Here is a 23,014-nt window from a genome sequence, read left to right on the forward strand (position 1 = left end):
CCTGCTTCTTACATAAAATGTCATTTCTATTCATCTTTGTGTGACCCTGTTGAGACTACTCAAACTGGAAAACTTTCTTATAAATTTACCATATAGTCTGCTTCTGGTTCTGGTTGGATGTTATGGCCAATGGCTGTGACCTTAATTATGGGTTCCCTTGAGGGATGATCACTTTTAAAGTAGACATTCAGGTTTTGTTTTTGAAATTCTGATACAATATTATCTAAATTATCAGTCATTTTCATAATTATGGTCAATAGAATTTTTGAAAGGAAAAAGCCGTTTAATATGGGAGTACAATGGAAAATACTTGCTCTCAAGTCTTCTCTACAGAATCAGATCATTTCATTTGCTCTGAATGCCATTAAGTCTTTTAAAAAGTCATATGGATATGAATGCTTTATTTTTTTGAAATTTATTGTCTTAAAAGTTCAACTCTAAAGGCAATTCATGTGATGAACTGCAGTACTAGGTTCTGACTCCAAAAACATTTATTACATGTGAATTTTATGTACATAACCTGGGAATTCATATCTCTTTCTAGCAATTTCCCAGAACTTCATATTGAACTAGAATTCATGAGTATTTCTAGAATTTTTCTAGAATGCATTTGCTATGCTAAAGAAAACTTTTAAACGATATCTTATGAAATTCATCACAGAATGAAGTCCAAATAATTGGCTCTGAAAACTTCTCAGATATTGTTTTTCGCAGTTTGGGAAAAATCTCTCCGCAATTCTGTAAATATTAAGTTGAAAGCATTACTATAATGGCTAAGAAACCTTGACATCATCATAATTTGTTGTTCTGCTATTAGAAGACATACTCTAAACATTCTGATCTGAGTGAATTGAGGATTTTGTTCTCAATTCTTTTTCACAAAATTTGGAAAGAACCACTTTGGGCTTATCTATGTACAGTTGTACTCAGTCACTGATTTCTAGATTATGGATACAAGCAATTAGATCTTGGTTAAAAAGGGATGGCTTTTGCTCTTTGCTTTAAGATACTAACAAGTATTTCAATAGCTTTTTTTTTTGGCCATGCCACCAGGCTTGTGAGATCTCAGTTCCCTGACCAGGGACTGAACCTGGGCCCGGAATCCTAACCACTAGGCCACCAGGGAACTCCCTCAATAGTTTTTTTTATAAATAAATATCAAAATCAAGCATGTTTACCTGGCATAACCTCAGGTATACATCTTATTCTTATAAAAATTATATTGGGTTTGACTCTAGGGTACATCAAGCACTAAGTGTCTCTTGGGAGTTCAAAGTTTCATTTATCATTGTAATAGAATGGCCATTATATATCATTTCAGAAAATGGGTTTTAGAGACCTGACTTTAAGGAAAGCAACAACAAATGCTTCCAGATCTTATTTTAAAACCATTTTCTATTATCAGAGGGAAAAAGTACTAGACATTTAGAGTCTTAAAAAAAATGACCTCCATCCTATATTTCACTGAATGCTTATAATTTTTTATTGTCACATGATGAGAGGATGTAAGTGGGACTGATCTGGCTTACTTAAAAGCAATTGAAATGAAAACAAAAGTCAATAAATACTCACTGCAATTTTTATTTTTACTGTGTCTTTCCTAATGAACATATATTGCTGACATCTTTGATGGAGAAATTGCCTAAAATGCCTGTTCACCTTAGTGATGCTGTGAAAATAAAAGTTGAATTTCATCTAATAAATGTGAATTGTAGTCAATATTCTGATGCTCACTCCTGCCTAAAGGTCTGACTCAAGGACTACTGCCAGATGAACAAACAGCAGGGTTTCACTCTTTAAAAATACAGAAAGATGGCTAATGTATATAAGACAAATTAGAATAGGAGCTAAAATTCATTGAGTGCTTACTATGTGCCTTGGAGATTTTACATATATTTTCTCAGAAAACAGCACAACCTTATTAAAAATAGGCAACTCTCTAGGCTTTGATAATTTGAAACAGGTTTTATGCTTATTTTGTTAGCATTTACCTTAAAATTAGTTTGTTCCAGAGAAGATTAGCCTGTTCTGTGTACAAGGAAACCCAGATCTAATTTCAAATTTCTCCCAATTTTCAGGTAGAATATACTGTTTAAAACATTTTACAGAGCAATTCTGGAAGTTTGTTTTTGTCTTTTGAACCCTTTCAATGCAGATATCTATTGGCAACATAAAGTTTCGAACGGTACATCTGCAGCCAGAGAAAACTGAACAGTGCACTGAAGTTTTCAAAAATGTAAAGCTCTAAATTAGAAGCAAGCAATACCACCACAGACAGGTCACAACACTGCATTTACAGAATGCATCACCCACTCACTGTAGTAGGCCCTAAGTCCTACCCCTAAATTTTAATACTTTCGGTTCCATATACGTTGTAACCTTCTCTATAGGTTGCTAAATTCTGGGTATTCTGCGAGGAAGTTGGGTTAAAAGTCTGTGCACTCTTTGCCACCTTCATTCTCTTCGCTTCTGCCCTGGACTTGTAACAGAACTCTATCAAAGCCACCAGCATTGCCAAGCCCAAGCCGCCAACCAGAATGTAGAAGACGCCTGCTACGTTGCTCAGGCTCAAGGCACTCGTCTTGTCCTAGAGGGGATAAAGACACTTGAGTTAACTGTGGAAAGTCACATCCAGAAGATGGAAGAACACATGAAATCCAAACAGCTAATTAAAGTAAATGCTTAATTTAACCTGAAATTATTTAACATGTATAAGTCACTGGTGTAGCTTTATGGATTTAAACATAAAGCTTATAGGTCTTGGCAGAAGTGAAGTTATGATGATTACCAATAAATTGTGTGTGATTACATTCAATAAAATCTATAACATTTTATCATTGCTAAATATACAATGAAAACCACTATACTTAGCCATATATAAGCATAGGCAGAAGTGGGCTTATTATTGTTAAGCTTGAAAATGACATTTTTAAAACCCAATTACATGAGAAGGAAACCTCTTTTGGCTTTCCCTCCATTAAAACATTTTTAATGTTTGATGTTTCTTTTGAATAAATTTAACTTCATGCTTCCTACTTAAAGAACTAAGGGACTTTAAGCTAGCAGTTTCACATTTTGTTCATCATGACTTTACCAAATATATGCAAATAGTGTGCTAAGGTACATGTTATTTGTTCTTTTAGTCACATCTGTTTAAGAAATCTCCTGGAAAGTGTCACTTTAACATATTATATACTATTTAGGAATAACTATATATGCAACACATTGGAAACTTTTTAAAAAGATACTTTAAAAATATACAAATTTTTCCATGGTCAGTTGAGAACTAAATTATTTACGGACAGATTTATAACTATTTTTATTGACTTTAAAATATGATTCCATTTCACTTAAAAATGCTTGATCAGTTAATATTTTAGACATACTATTCTCCAGAGATTTAGAATACATATTATTTCATAATAAATTCAGAAATAGTTAAGCATATTATTGGAAGATATTAAAATTGTAACAAGAATTCATAATTTTTCATAAATTGTAAATATATATTATATAACATTATTTGAATAAGCATTTTGGGTAGACTACCTGAAGGATGCCCCATGGTCAGCAGTGTGTTTTGTGCAAGCTTAAATAGTTTTATTAGGAGAAGGTTTAATTTTAAAAATTACTATGTACACTGTCCTCTTAGCCATAACATCAACTGATTGGACCAAAAATTTAGGGTAACTTCATTTTAAAAATAATCACTCATTAAGTACTTTTGCTTCTCTAAATTTACATAAGTGTTTGAAATAGCTATTTCATTATTTGGCCAAGCTTTTCTCATTCCACTCTGGTTCGAAGGCAGACAAAAGTGATTAAAACACAGGGAGAAGCCTGAATAGAGATCAGTTAACATTACTGTCTCTTTCTTAAATTAACTGAGGTTCTCTTATATATGTAAGTCACTTATTTAATGTCGTAGAATAACCAATAATTTTTTTCTTTCTAAAAGAAGATACAGGAAAAAATAAATGAAGATTTCAAGAATCCTCAACAATGGCTTTCAGGCATTATGTCCTATTAATTTGTGCAGGTATTTAGATTCACTGATAAATTACTACATTTTTTTCTTTAAATGAAAATATAACTGTTTGTAACACTATTTTCATTTGTACTCAACATGATCAGGCCTATAGGTTCCTGCATTGTTCTAAAAAAAAATTCATGAATGAGATCTTAGAAGCTGAAGATATTGTTCATAAACATTGATTTATTAAAATAATTTCGATAGAACAGAATTGGAAGGTTTACTCTGTTTATCAGAATAAAAATATAACAGGTCCTCTTCAAACTAAAGTGGAATGCTTGGCAAAATAGTGACAAAAGACTGAACTTCTGAATAAAATATATTTAATATTTAAAATATTCTTTCTGTAGATGACTGCTGATCAATTCCCCATTTCCTGTTTTGAGAATACATCAGTTCTTGAAATAATACATTTCATGGTCTTTGCCTCCAAAACAAACAAAAACCAAATCCGAAAGCACTATTTTTATTAGTGGTACGTATATTTGAGAATAATATAGGAATTTTATTATTTTTTATATTTTTACAGTTAAGTTTATTTAAAAGCCTTATATTGAGGAGCAGTTTGCAATTTTCTGAAAAGATACTCCCTTTGGATTAAATCTATGACATTAGCTTCTAGTTTAGGCAGTGTATAGAGAAACATTTAGTTTTTGCTGTTTCCATATACTCTTGACAATTGCTCCCATTTACTGTTTTGTGAACACAAGAGGAGGCCCCGAACTGCAGCGACTGACCTTGCTTCCAGAGTCCTTGGGTCCACATTCACCTTTATCGTACCACCATTTGTTTTTCAGCTTGTCTAAGACGCCTGCCTCACTGAGTTTCAAAACGGCAAGGTTTACAGGAGTTCTTCACGTGGAAAATAACATAAATAACATTATATATGTTATTTTATGTTATTCAAGTAAAACTACATTAGAATCGCATGGCAAAGTGACAGAGCAGAGGCCACAGTAGGTGTTATGTCTTGTACTGTAGGCCCAGGTTTCAAATCAGACATAAAACTGGGGCCTGCTCCATCGCTTTAGGTAACAGGCACATACTGCTAGGGACGATTTTTAAATAAAATGTATGCAATTACTGTGAATCCAAAACTATTAGCCTGGATTGGGTTTCTTGAGCATTTTCAGTTTTCCCACCATAAATGTGGAGTCATTCAAAATCCAGAAGCTCCTTTTTTTCTCTTTCAAAATTAGTGGAAGTGGCTATAGGTTGACAGGCTTAAAATAGAAGCTAGATAGGCCTGGTTTCATTTCTTGCAGGCATTATGATTCAGCTAGTAGAATTTTACTCTGTGCTTTAAGTGTATGGCTACAGTATCCATCATTAAATTGACTCCTTTGCCACTCTCATCCAAGACCTAATTGAAAGAGGAGGGTGATTCAGGTGTTACTGACAAAGGGCCAGCTCATGCAGAGGAAAGTCCTTATAAGACAAATATGTAAATCATTAGTTTAAAGTATAACCCTATGCTGATATTTTCCTTCTGAATTGCAGTATTTAACTTAAATAATATCACCAGAAATAATTTTCATCTATCTTGAGTCTACCATATGAATATACTCTAAGTATAAAGTGCAGTAACTATAATATATTCTATAAATTCTTAGAACAAATACATGATAGGTTAGGGGTAACCAAGACTTTTATAAACAGGCAAACTCCTCATACTATAAAATTCCATTTTTCTTTTCTACTGTCTTTGAGTCCTTCAATACTAAATATTATACAAGGAGTCTCAGAGAGGAAAGGTTCACTTGTCAGTCAGTGTCAGTGTTCTGAGGAATCTAAGAATTCTTCTGGCTTTCATTCCCATGTTAACCTCTGTGTGTGTAGAATAAAGCCTAAGAAGATGGATGGGAAGCAGTAATGCCTAGGATCTTCTGTTGTTACTGTTTTTGTGGTTGTTTGGTTTTTGTTTCTTTTTGCTTTTACATTCAGAGAGAGACTCCTTGCATTCCTCTTGACATTTTTAAGGCTGCCACAATCATTTTGTCTGGCTGTATCTCTTAATGCCTCACTTCTTCTAGGAAATGTTGAGTGCATTTGGAGAAACACAGCATACATTTATTTGGTTACCAAGGGATTAATTCTATAAACCTATCTACACAACTAGGTAATGCATTAATAATTATGGTGATGATGATTCCTAACATTTACTGAGCACTTACTATGTACCAGGGACTATTAAAAGTATTTTACATGTTTAGTTACTATTATCACCTGTATTTTACAAATGAGGAAACCAAAGCACAGAGAGGTTAACTCATCTAGTCAGCTAGGAAGTACCTGAATCAGGGTTTGTAATGGTCTGTGTAATTAAAAATATTAACAACAGAAGACTTAGGAAATAGAGGTTTCTGGTTAATTGAGTTTTCTGATTAACAGTTAAACTAAAATCCATTTTTTTTGGTACTGTTGTTCTGAAAAAAGTTTCTAAAATATAAGTTTTTCTTTTTGTTTATCTGGTTTCTGAATTCAATTTAATTTTTGTATCAATGTCAAAAGATCTTACAAGGTTCATTGTTCAATTTAAGCATATGCACTTGTCACATTCCTAAAATATTATATTGTTTTTTGGATTAAAATCTAATGTCAGCATGATTTAACGCTTTGTACTAAAAAACTGAGTTTGGGTGTGGGGTGAGGATTATGGTTAATTGGGGTCCTTGGTTAGCCCCAGTTAATCTAGATTTTACTGTCTATAACCTCCCCACCCCCACATTACATCCCCCACTTCCATTTATGAAGTGATTGATTGTTACAAAACCACACCTGAGGGTTTGTTGGTGAACTGTGAACTCCTTGAGAATAGAAGCCACATCTCATTCATCCTTGTAAAATATTTACAAGGATATCTGACTCAGGGTAGGGGCTCTGTAAAATTATTACATTTAAATTATTCTGAATCCAGAACAAGCATTTTTGTTTAACTGATACTAAGGGTATTTAGGTCCCCAGGCTAGCTCACCAAAGCCTTTTTAACGCGTGTGTAAAGTACCTTATATTAGTCTATATTGTACTTCTTTCATGGGTTGTGTGGGGAGGAGGAGGACTTAATGCTGAAAAGAGAAGGAAAATGAAAGCAGTTTCCTTAAAGTTTCTTATAGATGGGAGAGCTGAAGGCAAAAATATGGATTACTTCAGCGGTCCCCAACCTTTTTGGCACCAGGGACCAGTTTCGTGGAAGACAATTTTTCCAAGGGGTTGGAGGAGGGATGGTTCAGGTGGTAATGCAGGCAATGGGGAGTGGCAGATGAAGCTTGTCACTTGCCCACTGCTCACCTCCTGCTGTGTGGCCTGGTTCCTAAGAGGTTGCAGACAGGGTTGGGGACCCCTGGATTAAATGAAGACTGCCTTTGACTTATCTCTCTTCCTTCTTAAGGACCATTTCTCCTACCTGCTTAATTTTCCCCTTGCCTCTTTGTCCCTTCTGCTATTCACTCCAGTAGTCTGGTTTTAGAGGATAAGATTAGATTGGAATTTTGAATAATAGATATTTATTAACAACCAAGCTTAATGGTCAACTGGTGGAATGTCAGGCACTGAGCAAGAAATTCATTACTAGGAGAGTCCTTCTCCAAGGGTTAGCATCCCTTACTGGTCTTTGTTTACAACATTTTTTCCTGCTTATGAATGCATATTTTCCAAAATAATAACTTTATTATTGCATTGGTTTCCATGGCTGGGGAGAAGGCCATTTGCAAGTATAACATATTTTAAAGTCAGGAATGGGCTGTATTCTTCAAAATGCCAAATTAAAAACTGGGTATTGTGAGATTTACTATAATTCCTAAAGAACTCATTATTTGGTAATCACATTCACAGAATGACTTAAATATGAATATCCACATCCATGAGTATGGCTATTTTTATATATATACGAGGAGAATAAAGTATAAAACAAACAGAAAAGATCAATAATTTTGTAGATATTATTAGCATTATGGGTCATTGATGATTGCAAGTATTGCCAAAATTTCCAACTAGAACCTGGATTAAACAACTCACATAAAAATTGGCATAAAATTCTGTATATCGTTTGTGCTCAGACTAAATCATATCAGATTAATCAAAGGGGATATGAGTTTTAGACTTTGCAATGAAACTTTTAAATTGGTTCATTGCCAATTAGTAAATTTCTGTTATTCACAAGAATGAGTATGAATTTCTTATGACCATAAAAAAGGCCACAGCACAATAACATTCAAAGGAGTAATTTTTCAAACAAATTCATCCCCTCCCAAATCATGCCTTTCCACTTTATTTCATTTAACATACCAGACCTTTTTCCTTATTTCTTCTGTGGAGCCTCTGGCCTAGGGCTGCCTTGGTCATGCTCTGGGAATGGCTATCAGTTGAGTGGGGATGCTAATTATTTTGTGAACTGGAAGCTGCCACTGTGACTCTAAATAATTCAGTTGTTGATTACATTAAATCAATCAATCAACAGTGGGTATTTCTTCTTTTACCCATAGATACTGGTGCATAGCCCAGGTAAAGCAGAAATTTAATAATGTGCTGCTGTATGCAAGGCTGGAGATCTCTTTCCTTGTTATAATCCTGTAAATGACAGGTAGGTCAATTAGCCCCTCACTGGAACATATTCATGTGTGGTACAGCTTTCCATGCTTTCCCCCCTTCCCCAGATGAATCACTGTTAGGAAAGTTAATTTTTTCCTACTAAGGTTCTGTATGTCAAAATCAGATCACACCACATTATAGTATACTTGTGCTGAGATCACTGAGTGTGCATTTCACACAATGTGCCTTGTAGATAAACTGGCAGTATTTAATTTTTCTCTTCTGCTTTGGCTTTATACTTAGCAAAGGATTAGGAGCCAGCTTCTTCCTCCAATTCAGCACTTTTCCTCCTTTCACCTCTTTCGATAAAGATCAGGCCAAATGGAAGGGGTAAGGTAAGTTTAAAAAGAAAATCAGTCACCCAAAGGAGCTACAGAATAAAAATTTAAAAGCAGCAACTGTCTCCTGGTAATTTACTTTGATTCTAAGTTAGGTCAGGCCATTTAAAATATCACCTTTTAAAATAAATGCAGAGTAGCGTATTATTATTATTACCTATTCTATTGGTGATAAATATTATATCAACATACAACCTACTAGAAATATTTTTCTAGTGTGAAAACAAAATTCCTGAGGGAAAATAGAACATACTGTAATTATATATGTAATTAACATACATTTTATGTTAATTTTTATAACATTTCAGAAAATGACTCAAAATATGAAATAACATTTTAGAATATCATCTTATAGTTCATGTTTGGTGAAAGTAACAGGTGAAAGTACAGGAATAAGCATTTTGATTTTTGAAAACTACAAGGTTAGCCTCATATTTATTTCTTTGGACAACAAATATTTATTTGGTGTCCATTATGTGCCAATGTTGGATGCAAACAGATTAAAATTCAATTGATTTGTCCAATCCCTTATTTAAATAAATTAAAATGACTTTTGTTACGTAGATTTTTCCATTATGTATACATTTCTGCTTCTGCTTGCTTATTTTTCTTTGGAAAGAGTCTAAGAGTCTTTAATATACACTAAAACAGGAATTCATTATTAATTTTTTGTGGAAAATTTTATCTGTTAAGCAATGTCATACTTTGTTTATATTTGTGATAAAAATAAAAATTTGCAAACAAAGTTTTTCTAATTGAATAGAATATCTTCAGTTTTGTTTTCTCTGGTGTTATTAGAGTACATTTTCTTACATTTCTAATTTGCATAGAGGAGTAGATTATTAGTGTAAATGAGTAATTTTCTATTTATGTGTGTATATATGTATGTATTTATGTATTCATATTTTTATGGAAATGATCAGAACATTCTAGGCAAGTTGGGGCTCCAAAATATAAAAGAGTTAATACTTCTGAAGAAAACATACGGTTGCTGTCTTGAATGGAGGTGTCTTAAAGGGGAACCATCTCAGAAGAATCCCTGACGACTCTCTCTAGCTTTTCTCTGCTTTTTTTCTCCAAGGACTCAGATTCTCCCTCAGGATAGGAGATGGATGATCAGAATTGGGTCCACACAATTCTGTGTCTCCTCCTTTTTCATGCCTCCTTCTGTGGCCAGAATATTCATTTTGCAAAGTTTATTTTTTCTCCTCCTGCAACAAGGTTGTCTATAAGATGGAAATATACAAGTGAGCTGAATTTGAAAGGCTTTTCAGATCAGGATCGAGGGGGAAGTTACCAACATTGGAAGAGGGTGAGGTTCGCAGCCTCCTTGACAGATATACCCTTTAAACAAAGCATAATTCTCTGGGTTTGGTGGCCAGGCAAGTGAGAGAATTTGTAGCCCAACCAACAACCTGAAGATGAGCAGGGCTACTTGTTTTGGGCAATTCTCTAGAATTTAAAAGAAAGAGTGTATATTTAAAATTTTTCAATGTTCTTACATACCAGTTGAAGATATGTAAGGAAAGAAAATTCAGTCAGAATATTCCCATCTTTGGATTGTTTTCTTTACGTCTATCCACAGTGAAGAAGAGTTCTGGAACACTAGTTAATAACTTCTGCTGATTGTATGCCTTTTTTTTTCTTTAGACACTGCTTAGAAATAAAAGTAAAACATTATTTTATGGAGCTGGAAATATGACAGGGATGCAGTAAAGATAAAGCTGAGTTGGTCTTATTTTTGTAGCCCGATCTTTCTTTAGTTTGATCCATTACAGAAGACAAAAAATGTCTAGTTCACATGATTACCTTTGATTTGTTATACAACTTGCTATTTAATGGAAGCCTGAGAGTTTTAAGTGGAGAAATGTCTTTCTGGTAGGTACCTGATTTAGTGGCGTCAGATTATTGTTATTACTTAAAAACATTTCGTGGCAGCTCTGGTGAGGAAAACAAGACAAGACAACTTCTCTGTTCTCTCTCCTCTTCGCTAATTGCTCTTTCAAAAGCCTGCTTTCCAAAACTGAGGTTCCTAGGACTATGTCTGATCCATACCTTCTTCAGAGCCAGAGATTTTCAGTGACTATTTTAGTTAGGTTTGTTAGTGTGTACCCAAATTGATATTTTTGGCAAATATTTTTGCTTTGACAGTAATTGCATACTAAGTTTGCGAAGGGACTTGACTAGCAACTCCGGTGGTATTAGTAGGTCTAAATTATGTCTCCCAGCAGATGCACTTATTACTGTACATACTGTTTACCCGCTTTTGGTGACATTGAGGCTAACCTTGGAGTCACCTCCCCCGCTGCCACATTCTCCTTTGTCGTACCACCATTTGTTTTTCAATTTGTCCAAGAGGCCTTGTTCATTCAGTTTTAAAACTGCGAGGTTAACAGCATTTCTTGAAACGATAAAACATATTTTGTAAGAAACTGCACAGCTGTTAAGATGTTAGAAGGAATGAGGATTTAAGCTCTTTTATAAGCTTCTCCCAGACGCTAAATAAACCTCTCATTTTGTCATCCTGCAGCCCCTTCCACCAGGCAGTTGTAATTTCCTTCAAAGTGTATTAAACCTGTGGCATTTGGTGGTTCACTTTCACAGTTCATTTCTTGTCAAGTAACTGACATCAACATCAACCAATTACATGGATTTTTTTTTTTTTTGCAAAACAGTAATAAACTTGAATTTACTAGTAATTGAGAAAGAATTGTGTCTTGAATTCCTTTGCCTCTAAGAATGTCAACGACGCATAAGAGACAAATGAAAATTCATTCCCAGAAGGAAAAACATAATTGCATAAACAAATCAGCAAATCAGCCACTAATTTTTGTGTACTGATTTCCTGACAACAAAGAGTATGGCTTAATTTTTATTCCTTTTATTATTTGTGTTGGTTCAGTTTCCTGGGCTGGAAGTCATAGAATAGTCAAAAGAAATGTAGTAGCAGCTCTCAGGGAGCTTATATTTGAATTTCATGTTGATTCTTAAAGTCACTAGATGCTATTTAGAAACCAGGATCATGTATCCAATTTGACTGTTTAAATTATGTAATTAAACCACAGGAAGTCATGCTGCATTTGATATGGACTTTGCAAACAAACACTAGATTAGATTTCCTCCATGTTTATCTCTTTAGAGGAATAAGGGTAGCATATTCTAATTATTCTCTAAAAGGATTAAAAAAATGTGTCATGGGTTTTGCCTCCCAAAAAACAAAACAACCTCATGTTAATGAGTAGCATTTGAACATTGATTTGCAAGTGAAATATCATTTAGTTGATTAATAAAATGTCACGTTTCACCACAAATCAGCCTATTAATGTATTTATACTTTTAAAATGTTTTTGTAATATTTCAGGTAAATGATGTGCATTTTCCAGTGTTGTAATGGTCTGATCCACTTGGAGAGTAAACATTTCCCATGAGTAAACCACACACTTTGAGAGGATTAACACTTTTTAAAAGTTAGACTACCATTTATTAAATGCTAATTAAATAATTAGCTGTCCCCACATTTCCAAGTAAGTCCCATGTTAGTGGTGTAAAATAATTAATATAATTCCTGAAGTGAACAATACCAAGCTGTCAGTTTAATCACCAAAAGGACCAGACTGAAATCTAGGGATGAACGAATATTCAATGAAGCTAGAGCCATCTATTTTTTTAAAATGCTGTTGGGAGAAAAGAGTTGTTTTAATTAATTTTATGTCCATAAGAAGCTAAATAAATTTGTCTTTCAATGAACTGAAGCTAACAACTAAAGTTTTCTATTTTGGAGAAAACAAGTTTTATAATCCACTTTAGTCTTAAACATTTCTATTAAATTTTTTTCCAATAAAGTGGTATCCCAATTATTTTATATGTTGGTTTAGACCATTCCTTTGATAAAACTAAAATCATTTCATGAGAGGGTTATTTAACATGGTTACTAGCCATATCCAAAGACAGTTTCACAGCACAATAGAAAACAAAAAAGCAAAATTAAAAAATGCATAAGGAAAAAAAGCTTTATGTTGAGAAAATTGTTTGGAATAAAGCTTTCTACAAAGTTATTCTAAGACATTGTCTTTCTAATAACATCTAATAGGCCATGTAAAAACAGTTCAGTTTCACACTGCTATCCTTATATATGTGTGTGTATGTATCTATATTTGGTTAATATAATATACTTGACCCGTAGATAAGTCACTGCCCAGTTCACAATCCACATTTTCCTGTGGTCCTTCAATAGAATTCACATAATACTATCACATGTAAAATTTACTTTTCTTAAATGAAGGCACTTTGTAATTAACATTTAGAGACAGTCTTTAGGATTTCAAGATTTCTTTGCCTATTAAAAGTGCCTGCTATTTTCTACAATTGTCTGACTAAACATGTAATTTCTCTATGTAATCAGTTTAGGTCTAAAGGAGTCCTTAGATTGCTATTTAAAATGCAGCATAAACCACACCTGTAAGGACTGTTTGAACATGTGTTCTATTCTATAGAATGCATCACTTTTACATGTTATTAATAAGAATCATCAACTGACTTTTAAAATATACATAAAGTTACTTTACTCAGTTTTCTAGACTAGTTTAAAAAGTATTTTTTATCCAGGCAAAAAGAAAAAGGAACCCTGAAGGAATAATTACAAGTAAGCCTAAGGAAGTCATAAGGAGTCAGGTAAATACGGGACATAGAAAGCAGATCCTTGCTGCAGAACATTTTACTATTACTTTGGAATCCCCTTCATACATTTCAGACATAGATTTTGAAATCTATGTCAGAAACTCATATTGATGATAAGGATATTCTTGTCCTGATTAAGCATCAGAGAAGCCATAATAGTGATCTGCCAAGCAGATAAAAGAAAGAAGAAAAATATTGTGGGCTATTTTTTACATTAATTATTCCTTTCATTCTATTAAATGCAGCTTTTACAGAATAAACTCAATTGAAATGGATTGCTTTCATTTAAAAATGGAAGGAGAGGAAGAAACAACAATTAAGTGATCATATTTTTTGCTGGAAGTGTAAACCACATTTGAGAGCCCAGGTATGTTGACAGTGACCTTTTATAGACTGCAATAGGACCCAGGTAACATACTTATTTGCCTTTTCATTTTATGACTTAGGGGAATCCTAGGTAAGAAAAACCCCTCTCCAAATGGTTTTTTTCATAGTGGTGAGGTGATGGGGAACTTAATTCAGGACTGGAACAAAAATGCTCACCCAGACAAATTCCAGGACCTCTGGAAAAATTCCAGGGGTTTTTGCTCCTGAAATCATTCAACTGAGTTTGAGATTATGAAAATCCATCTTTTATTGCCCTAGCATCTGGGACCCATTTTTGTTAACTAAACAAAAGCTTTAGAATGGGAATTAACAGAACTAAACTTTTCCCATTTATTAATTTTGGGTAAATTAGTGCAAATTAAGATTTTCTTGTTGAAACTATGCTTAATTTAAGCTAAGATATTTATCTCTTACTCTCTATATTTCCATAAATAATTTATCATTAAATTCTATAGATTTAGATATGCTTTTATGTTTACTTTATGCCTCACTCATTGTATTTACTTCTAGAGCATAATTCTTATAGTATAATTTTTTCTGTTGGTGAGATATTAAAGTTTACATCTGATAAAATGTCTACCTATATAAACAGATAAATTTTTAAAAGTTTGTTTAGTAAAGTATTCTTATGATTTCCTGGATTTGAGAATATTATTATAAAGGACTGATATACAAGCCTTAGACTTAGTCATTGTTTGCACACAAGATATTCAGGGTATATATAATTTGTAGAATAAATAGTTTGCAATATTATATTTAGTCTGGTTAAAACAAATTCAATTACATTTCACTTAGTAGGTTGAACACTTCATTATTGTCTCTGATATCAATAATATATGGACCTAATGGATTTTATTTGTCTAAACTACTGTGTAATTTTGCTAATGCTTTATTAATTTACTTTATTAATTTATTAATAATAATGCTTTATTATCCTTATAAAAAAGGATCCATTAATTATATACACATGAGAAAGTCTCTTTAGTTTTTGGCCTGTACTTTTTTAACGTGAGTGTTCTCTTCATACTAAACTCTCTATAAAATTTAAATATCAGGTGTAAAAATGTCCAGAATATTTACATGAAGGATGCTAGAAAGTTTTTTTGTAGTCCTGATAAATTTTAATATATTTTTTAAAAACGGAAAAATTATGTGAATCAACATGCAATTGTGTAAAACACATAGGAAAATCCTTTAAAACCTGCAAAGGACATTGGTAGATAATTTATGCAGGAAGAAGTACAAAATTATATAAAAATAATTCAACCTTACTTGGAATTAAACTAATGTGAATTAAAGAAATGCAAATTCATTTTTTTGCTATTCATATTGGCAAAGATAAAAGTAAGGATAATGTTCAATACAGTCAAGGATTTAATGTTGTCCTAATACACTGAAAATAGAATTTAAACCAGGAAAAAAAATAATATGGTTTTGTACAACAAAAACTTAAAAAACAATTCTTACCCTTGAAAATTATTGACAATATTGAAAATTATTGATAATAATTCCCCTTTGAGGAATCAATCCTAAGAAATTAATCAGTGATGTTGACAGAGTAACATAATAAATGTTATAGTATATTTATATAGCAAAATGTTGAAAGCAATTTATATGCCCAACAGAAAGGGAGAAGTAAGTAGATTTTAGTGTACAGCAGTGGTTTTCAAGCTTGATCTGAGTGTCAGAACCACTTATTACAAATACAGATGCTCAGGGCTAAACTTGCTGTAGCAGAATCTTCTGAATTGGGGACAGTGTATCTACATTTTCGCAAAGCTCTCGAGGTGTTAGTATTGGTAGGCACCAATAATCCATATAACTGAATGTTTAACAATCATTACACGATTTTAATGACCAGGGAAATGCTTAATGTTGAGTGAAAAAAAAGAAACAAATTTGTATATTCATTGTGATCTTAATTTGAGAAAAAAATATATAACGTTTATATGTATATATATATTAAAATGTTAATGGAAAGATACTGGAAAGAAATACAACAAATAGCTATCTGTAGGTAGTGGGATTATGATTGATTTGGACTGCATATTGTTCTTTATGCTTCTCCACTCACCCCAAATTTTCTGCAATGAAAAGTGACACTTTAATAATCAGTAAAGAACAAACAAAAACACTCTCTTAATTATTTTATAATATAATGCCTAATAGAATTGTTTCATGCAAATCAAAATATATATTCTATTTTGGATCAAGAAAAACTGAGGAAGAATTAGAATTTAGAAGTTATTCTTAAGGATCTCAGAAAAACATTCACTGTTCTGATAATGTGGTTTGCTTTGGTACACTTTGTTTTGTGTCTCTAGTCACAGGCTGAATGGAGAAAATGTGATGCATTTGGCTTCTACAAAGGTTCTACCTTATTTGAGGGGAACAGGTCAGGAAGAGAGGTATGAGTCTACCCATCAGATAGGATTGGCAGGAGGTTAATGTTACTCTCAGTGGCCTAGAGAGAAGCCTTGCTGTTTCACATGAACTTACATAGACAAGGAGAGTTTTTTCCCTTAGGCTGGATTAAATGAATGTGATTGTGAATAAACTTGAGTCCTGCTAAGTGGGTGATTAAAAAAATATGAATATAGCTCTGTTTTTAGAAAAAGAGATTCCATGGCTGGCAGCTTTGCTCTCTTCCAAACAAGCATTAGACACTCTAAGAAAAAAAGTCTTTTTCAATGTTGTGCAGTAATTTTTTAAAAGGCAATTAAAACAAATCTTCCATCATATAACATATTCACTCTATTTTTCTTTTGAAATCAAACTAAAATTCCAGACTGGAAAACTCATTTGATTTAAATTTTGTTATGCAGCAGGTAAATATATGCAGAAGTTTTTCTAGGGCCACTCTAATAAGAAAATAGTAATTTCATGAAAAATAAATAATAACCAACTCTGTATAGATTATTCATTCTGATATTTAAATGATGGCCATATTGTCAGTATTGTAACAAGTTTTGCGTACATGGAAGTCCATCCCACATACAAGATGAGATAGGTAGACATGAGCAAATATCACATGGGATTTTACTTTTGTGGTTTAATGATGTCCCCCCCATCCCCTCCCCATCCCCACATAAAGGCAGCTAAAGGAAATTAGCAGGAAAACTGAGAATTTTCAACAAATTCCAGAACTTTGTATATAGTTGGTTAATAACTAGCTGAGAAAAAGAACTATTTTATCACTCAAGGAAATATAAGGAAAGGTATTTGCTTTCACAGTTCTACTGTTTATCAGCTATTTAGGCCTGGAAGACTAATTCTCAGCATTTATCAATGCTCCACTGTTTTCAGTTTAACTTGTAGCTATGCTATTACTTTTTTCCCCAAATTATTCCTTCCAGTAAACAAGCACAAGGCTCTTTTTGCTTCATTGGATTTGTGCACTTTTTTCCAAAGGCAGAATTTGGGCTGAGTTGCTCTCCATATATATATACATGCAAACACTTTTAGAAAAGTTTAAGTTTTCACTCCAGTTTGCTTATGCGATGACAGGTAAGATTTGCATAAAATGGCACTATTGATCAATAATTTAATATCAAAATTCAGAGGGAAATTTTTTTTTTAAGGGGAAAGACAATTCAGACCCAGCAGGAATTATAATGAGCATTTGAAAACTCTTTTATAATGAGGGATTTATTGTCTTTATTTTGGATTTTGGGTGACATATATGCAATTAAGTTAGTCTATAGAAATGTTTGTATTTCATACTTCAATTGAAACAAAAAGAACTGAACAAATTGAGTTAATACCAGGCTAGATTCCAAGAATTGTCTCTAAATTGTGTTCTTTGGAATTTGCATGACTAATTCCTATTTGAGAACTAGGTCTGAAGAATGTGATGTTTAGAAGGATCACTATGATTTTTGTGAGGATATCTGCCAGTAAATTTAGTCAGCACACTAGCTAGAGATTGTGATAAATAAAAAAATTAATTGTATTTTTACTGTTGAGTTTTTTTTAATGTAATATTTACAAATATTTCATGCAGTTTAGTTTCTTGACTTTTGTCAATTTTAGGTCACAGAGTAGAATTTTCTATCCTCCTTTGGTCATGGACTTCTTTTAGAAGTCAATGAAAGCATGGATACTTTCTCAGGAAAAATGCACAAATGTACAAAATCCAGATTGATATACAATTTCAGGTAATTGCTGGGGAACAAAATCTGCCACCCCAAAATATCTCTGGACTTCGTGACTCTTGGTTTAAAATTTGGTAGAGTACTACTTTTGGTTTGTTGATCCTTTTTCTCCCAGGGATGGTCACTGTTTTTCTTTGTCTCTGTCTTTTGTGTCATTTGTTATAAGGAGAAAACCATTGGTCTGATTAAGTTTTCTTTTTCTCTTCTATGCCTTGAGAGTTTGGTTTATATACTAATGAGAAAAATCTCCCTGGTTTCTGCCATCCAAAAGGTGCACATACCAGTGTGCATTTGGCAGCCAATTAAATAGGCTGTGATTCTGAGCAGTCTCTTTGTCCAGCTGTGCCAGCTGTCAGGGGGAGTTTTGTCATTAGGGGTCCAGTCCATAAGGGGCCTTTATCTTCTCAAACTTTCTTAGACTGTTTTTAAGAGTGAGCCTTTGGAAGATGGGAACTACATCATCCATTCCCTCACTTCGGGACGCCTCTTGTGTCCGTGGTACCGTGGTCTGGAAAGTTACCTCAGGGTCTTTCCGTAAATTGGCTTATTGATTTGAATCACTATTAAGATCCTACTCATCAATGGCCAGATGATGGATCCTTTGAATTGGAAAAACTTCTAAATTGGTCAATTTTTAGAAAGCTCTCATCATAAACAACTATTTTACTGGTACCTATGGAAAGACCAAATTAAAAGGTGTATACAATGATATATAACAGCTAACCTTAAGACTCTCTTAGTTTTAAAAATAAAAACAAAAAACCTGTTCAGGAAGCTTTATTAAATTATTTGTGGTCTCCGCTTCCCCTCAATGGGTCTTACAGATGCTAATAAAAACTTTAGATTAATTAATAAGAGAATTGAGGAGAAAGAGACTCTTCCCAACAAGATGGAAATTTTTAAAGGGTTGTTAAAAAATAAAATAAATAAAGCAAATATTGAAAGTGGTGGAATAAAGAGGAATCAGAAAGGGAAGAGTCATGGAACTCATCACAGCAAGATGGAAATCTTCAGATGGTTATTAAGAATTGGAATAAATAAAACGAACATTGAGGGGATCAAAACAAAGGTTTTTAATACAGCACTACCTAGGATTGTGTGAGCCAAAGGAACCCCCTGTTGGTGCGCCCCGACATTAAAGGCCACCAAACAAATCTGCTCTAATTACCCCAGTTTGGATAAATTTAAAAAGCTGGAAGGAAAAAATTACACTGAGAAACCTGACCAGCAATTGCTTGGGGCAACAGTTAGGCCAATTAATCAAATCAAAGATTGACAAAAAGGCTTGGGTCCCTTGGCTCAACCCCTTACTGGGGTCCTCAAAACCTTTTATACAGGAATGAATAAAATGGCTGGGGGAAAAAAAGGAAAAGTTTCTGGGACTCCTTGTACGACTGAGACTTGTTGATAGGGTCCTAATGGAAACTAAGGTTAAAAGTATAAGTACTGATAGAACTAAGATGAAAGTTTGTAAGAAAATTAGTGTATTTGAATGGGCTTTATGTAAGATGGTTGCATCTCTTTTGCCTGACTGCATTGTGGGGATGGACATTTTGTCTTCCCTTGCCTGGTATTGTAAGACAGGGCAGGTAAATCCACCCTTTAGGCAGTGTTAATTGAATATGCTAAAGGAAGCCAATAGGGTTGCCTGAGCCCACATAATATGAGATGGAAATTAGGGGCTGATATTTAGGGGCTAAAAGAAGCACTAGTGGAAGATTTTGCCCCTAGAGTGAATTGGTATGGGGTGGCCTTGTGCACTCAGAAAGGGGGAATTTATTGAATGCTTTGTGCAGACTTTTTGAAGGTACGCTGCCTTGAATCCTAAAGTTCTAGAATATAGAAATCTTTTGGTTTCCATTTTAGTTGGAAATCTTCTCTGTGATATAAACAAGCAAATTAAAGAAAATGTAGTTGGATGAACAGATCAGCCTTTTGATATTATTTCGGCAGCAGCCCAATTCTTAGGGGAAATGGAAAGCAACCATCTTTGTCTTGCAAATCTCTACAAAATCAGAAATGTAAATACAGCTCACAATGGCCTGAGACTGAGCCTGGTTGACTCAATCAGGTAGAACCTGAAACACCAAAGAAAAAAAAGAGATCTTTTAAAAAGTACAACCTGTTGGAAATGCTCCCTCACACAAAATCTAATTCACAGCCTCCTTAAAGATTTATCAAGGACAAATACAAGTCTTAAAAGTCTTTTCCACATAGTAAAAAGCCTTAGCAGTCTGAGCAGATACAAACTTATTCCAATTGTTATTTATAAACCAGTGAGTTTTGTATTGTACCTAATTCATGACTAAACTTTTACAATGAAAGCTATGACATCTCTGGTTGTGTCTATGTCTATGTGTGTGCATTATAGATATGGTATTTTTGTATCTCTGAATAGTATTACCAAAATTAATTTGTAAAGAGCTCTTTTTAATTGACTTAAAAGTAAGCACTTATAAATTAAACATTTCTAAATGTAGTAGAAATGAATCCAAATATTTTTCAAGTGTAACTGATCTAGGATTAATCCGTAATAAATAAAAGCAAGTTTAAGTTTGTCGGTTTAATTAAACAGGCCTATCTTGAGAGTTATCAGCATTAAATGTAAATTAAACACATTCTACCAGGTTTACCACAAGTTAAATACATTCAGTTATCTCTGTTACAAAATTTGTCAGCAAAAAAAGGATAAATTTTATATGATAAAATTTTCATAAGTAATTAAATAAATTTAAATGAAACAAGAGTTTTTAGATGAACTCTTTAAGAATAATTATGTTTTATGGCATATCTACTTAAAAGTAATTTCCTCAAATTTTATTGGTAACTTGAAGCTTTAGAGTTTTGCTAAGTTAAATGATGGGAATTCATTGACTGTCTAGATCATTTCTAGAGAAGATAAAATACTGAAATATTAATTGTTAAACAAATCTAAGTCTACTTTTGTCTTCTTATTACAGAAAAACTAAAGATGTTGGGTTTATTAGAAACATATCATGCATCATATTGAAAAAAAAAATTATGCCATGAGGAAATGTATGTTTTTGGAAATTATAAAATGTATTTATAAGTTTTCCAATAAAAAAAAATACTGGTATAACAGTTTACAGTTGCTTACTTCTTAGTTTTCACTAGAAATTAAGGTTTCTAAGGGTTATAAATTCTAATTAATCTATATAATTAAAACTACTAAAACTAATAAGGAAAACATCTTCATATGTAAGGAGAAAAAAGGTATGAGTGGAAATGCTTTTTGTTAAGGGAAAAAAGTAATTTTTTCCTAAAGAGGGGTTAAAAAAAGAGGGAGAGAGTAAAAGAGAAATCACAGGACAAAATCTGAAGGTGAAAAAGGAAGTTATAGAAGATTTGTGGAAAAGAAACCCTGTGAAGTGTTTTGTGCTTGGTCAGGACTGGTTAAGATTAAAATAAATTTAATTGAGTGAATTAATTCTAACGTTAAAAGTAAGCTGGTGCAAAATTAGAATTTGGTTTTCTCTCTCTTGTTAGGAAGACAAAGTTTTCTTGGAATATTCATCTACTTTGATAACAGATTGTAAAATTTCTTACCTTTCAAGTAACCTGTTGTAACTTTCTGTATTTACTTTTGAAATCTTTTATTGTCACTTTGATTAAGTGAATAAGTATTGCTTCACAGTAACCTATAATCCTATTTGACCAAGTGTTTTAAAACCTTTTGATATCTTTGACAAACTTTCCTAAATCAAAATTCTAAATAAAGTCCTTTTGACCTCCAGCTAACTTTGGGATGTTTCAGAGGGCCCCTGAAAAATCTCAAAGAGAGATATTAAACTAACAAACATGGTATGTCAAATTACATGGGAAGCATTGTCAAATGCGAAATGATAAACCTTCTTAGGTTATATTGTATGGGTAAATTTTATTAATATAAACGTTCTAGAAATTATATGAAATTCCTAAAATTCAGATATGTCCTGGTATGTTATCATTTTTCTAGTTATCTTAAAATGTTGTATGTCACAGAAATAGCCAAATTTCCTCATCAATTGCATTGCAATCAGATCTTTAATTTGTCTTTTGTCATTTATAGACAGTTATTGTTTTACTAAAATGCTTTTACAAAATGAAGATCTTCAAGATGATTCATAGAAAGGATTTTTGGACAAATACAAGTTTCTGATAACTTGCAGATCATACCACTAAACTAGTAAGAAATTATAGAATTCTAATGAAAAACCTAATGGCTTAATAAAACTGCTAATAAAAGATCAAGATCAATAAGAATAATTATATGGGACTGAATGAACTGATGAATATGATTTATAATTTTTATGACTTTTTGTCTGAAATATTACTGGCTTTTTAATCTTTACTTTCCAGATAAAAAGAAATATTTCCTCTTATATTAACGATAGCTTACAGCAATTTGGTAAATTATACCTTTGTAAATAGAATTGAAACAAATTTTTCTTCCTACCTGATCCCTCCAGAATTTGGAAACTCTTGGTGAGTATTCTTATTTTCACGGCAATATATTTATTTACACATGTTCATTAAGAATCTATTCTCCTTGTGTTAGAACACAATTGGAAACATTGGTTATATTACCAAGGCTTTGACTGGAATGTCATCTTTGAGAATATGCATAGAATCAGATATGACCAGACAGCTTTAAGGAACTAAGATTGATTTTATGAAGCCATAAAGCCCTTTGGAAAAACAACCTGGTACCTTTCTTACAGGGTTCCCAGCAGCCTTACCAGGTGAGTAAGGAAGGTCATTTCCTGGCAGGCACAAGAACCTCAGGATATTTTTGGGACATCAAGAAGAGAAGAATTCACCCAAATCTATATATATTA

General features: G+C 32.9%; 1 protein-coding gene across 2 annotated transcripts in view; it reads right to left on the reverse strand.

The window, feature by feature from the left end:
• The window catches only part of GRIA4 (glutamate ionotropic receptor AMPA type subunit 4), a 536,727-nt gene that overhangs the window by 1,836 nt on the left and 511,877 nt on the right, over positions 1-23,014 (reverse strand). Inside the window, exons 14-15 of one of the 2 annotated variants that reach the window (XM_059929352.1) lie at positions 4,771-4,885; positions 2,453-2,587 (exon numbers count right to left, since the gene is read on the reverse strand). In XM_059929352.1, coding sequence (XP_059785335.1) covers positions 2,453-2,587; positions 4,771-4,885 — 250 coding nt within the window. Of the gene's footprint in view, positions 1-2,452; positions 2,588-4,770; positions 4,886-11,244; positions 11,360-23,014 lie in introns of both variants that reach the window. The other variant, XM_059929353.1, reaches the window with a different exon arrangement.

The sequence above is a fragment of the Balaenoptera ricei genome, chromosome 8, assembly GCF_028023285.1.
Source record: "Balaenoptera ricei isolate mBalRic1 chromosome 8, mBalRic1.hap2, whole genome shotgun sequence".
NCBI classification, from domain to species: domain Eukaryota; kingdom Metazoa; phylum Chordata; class Mammalia; order Artiodactyla; family Balaenopteridae; genus Balaenoptera; species Balaenoptera ricei.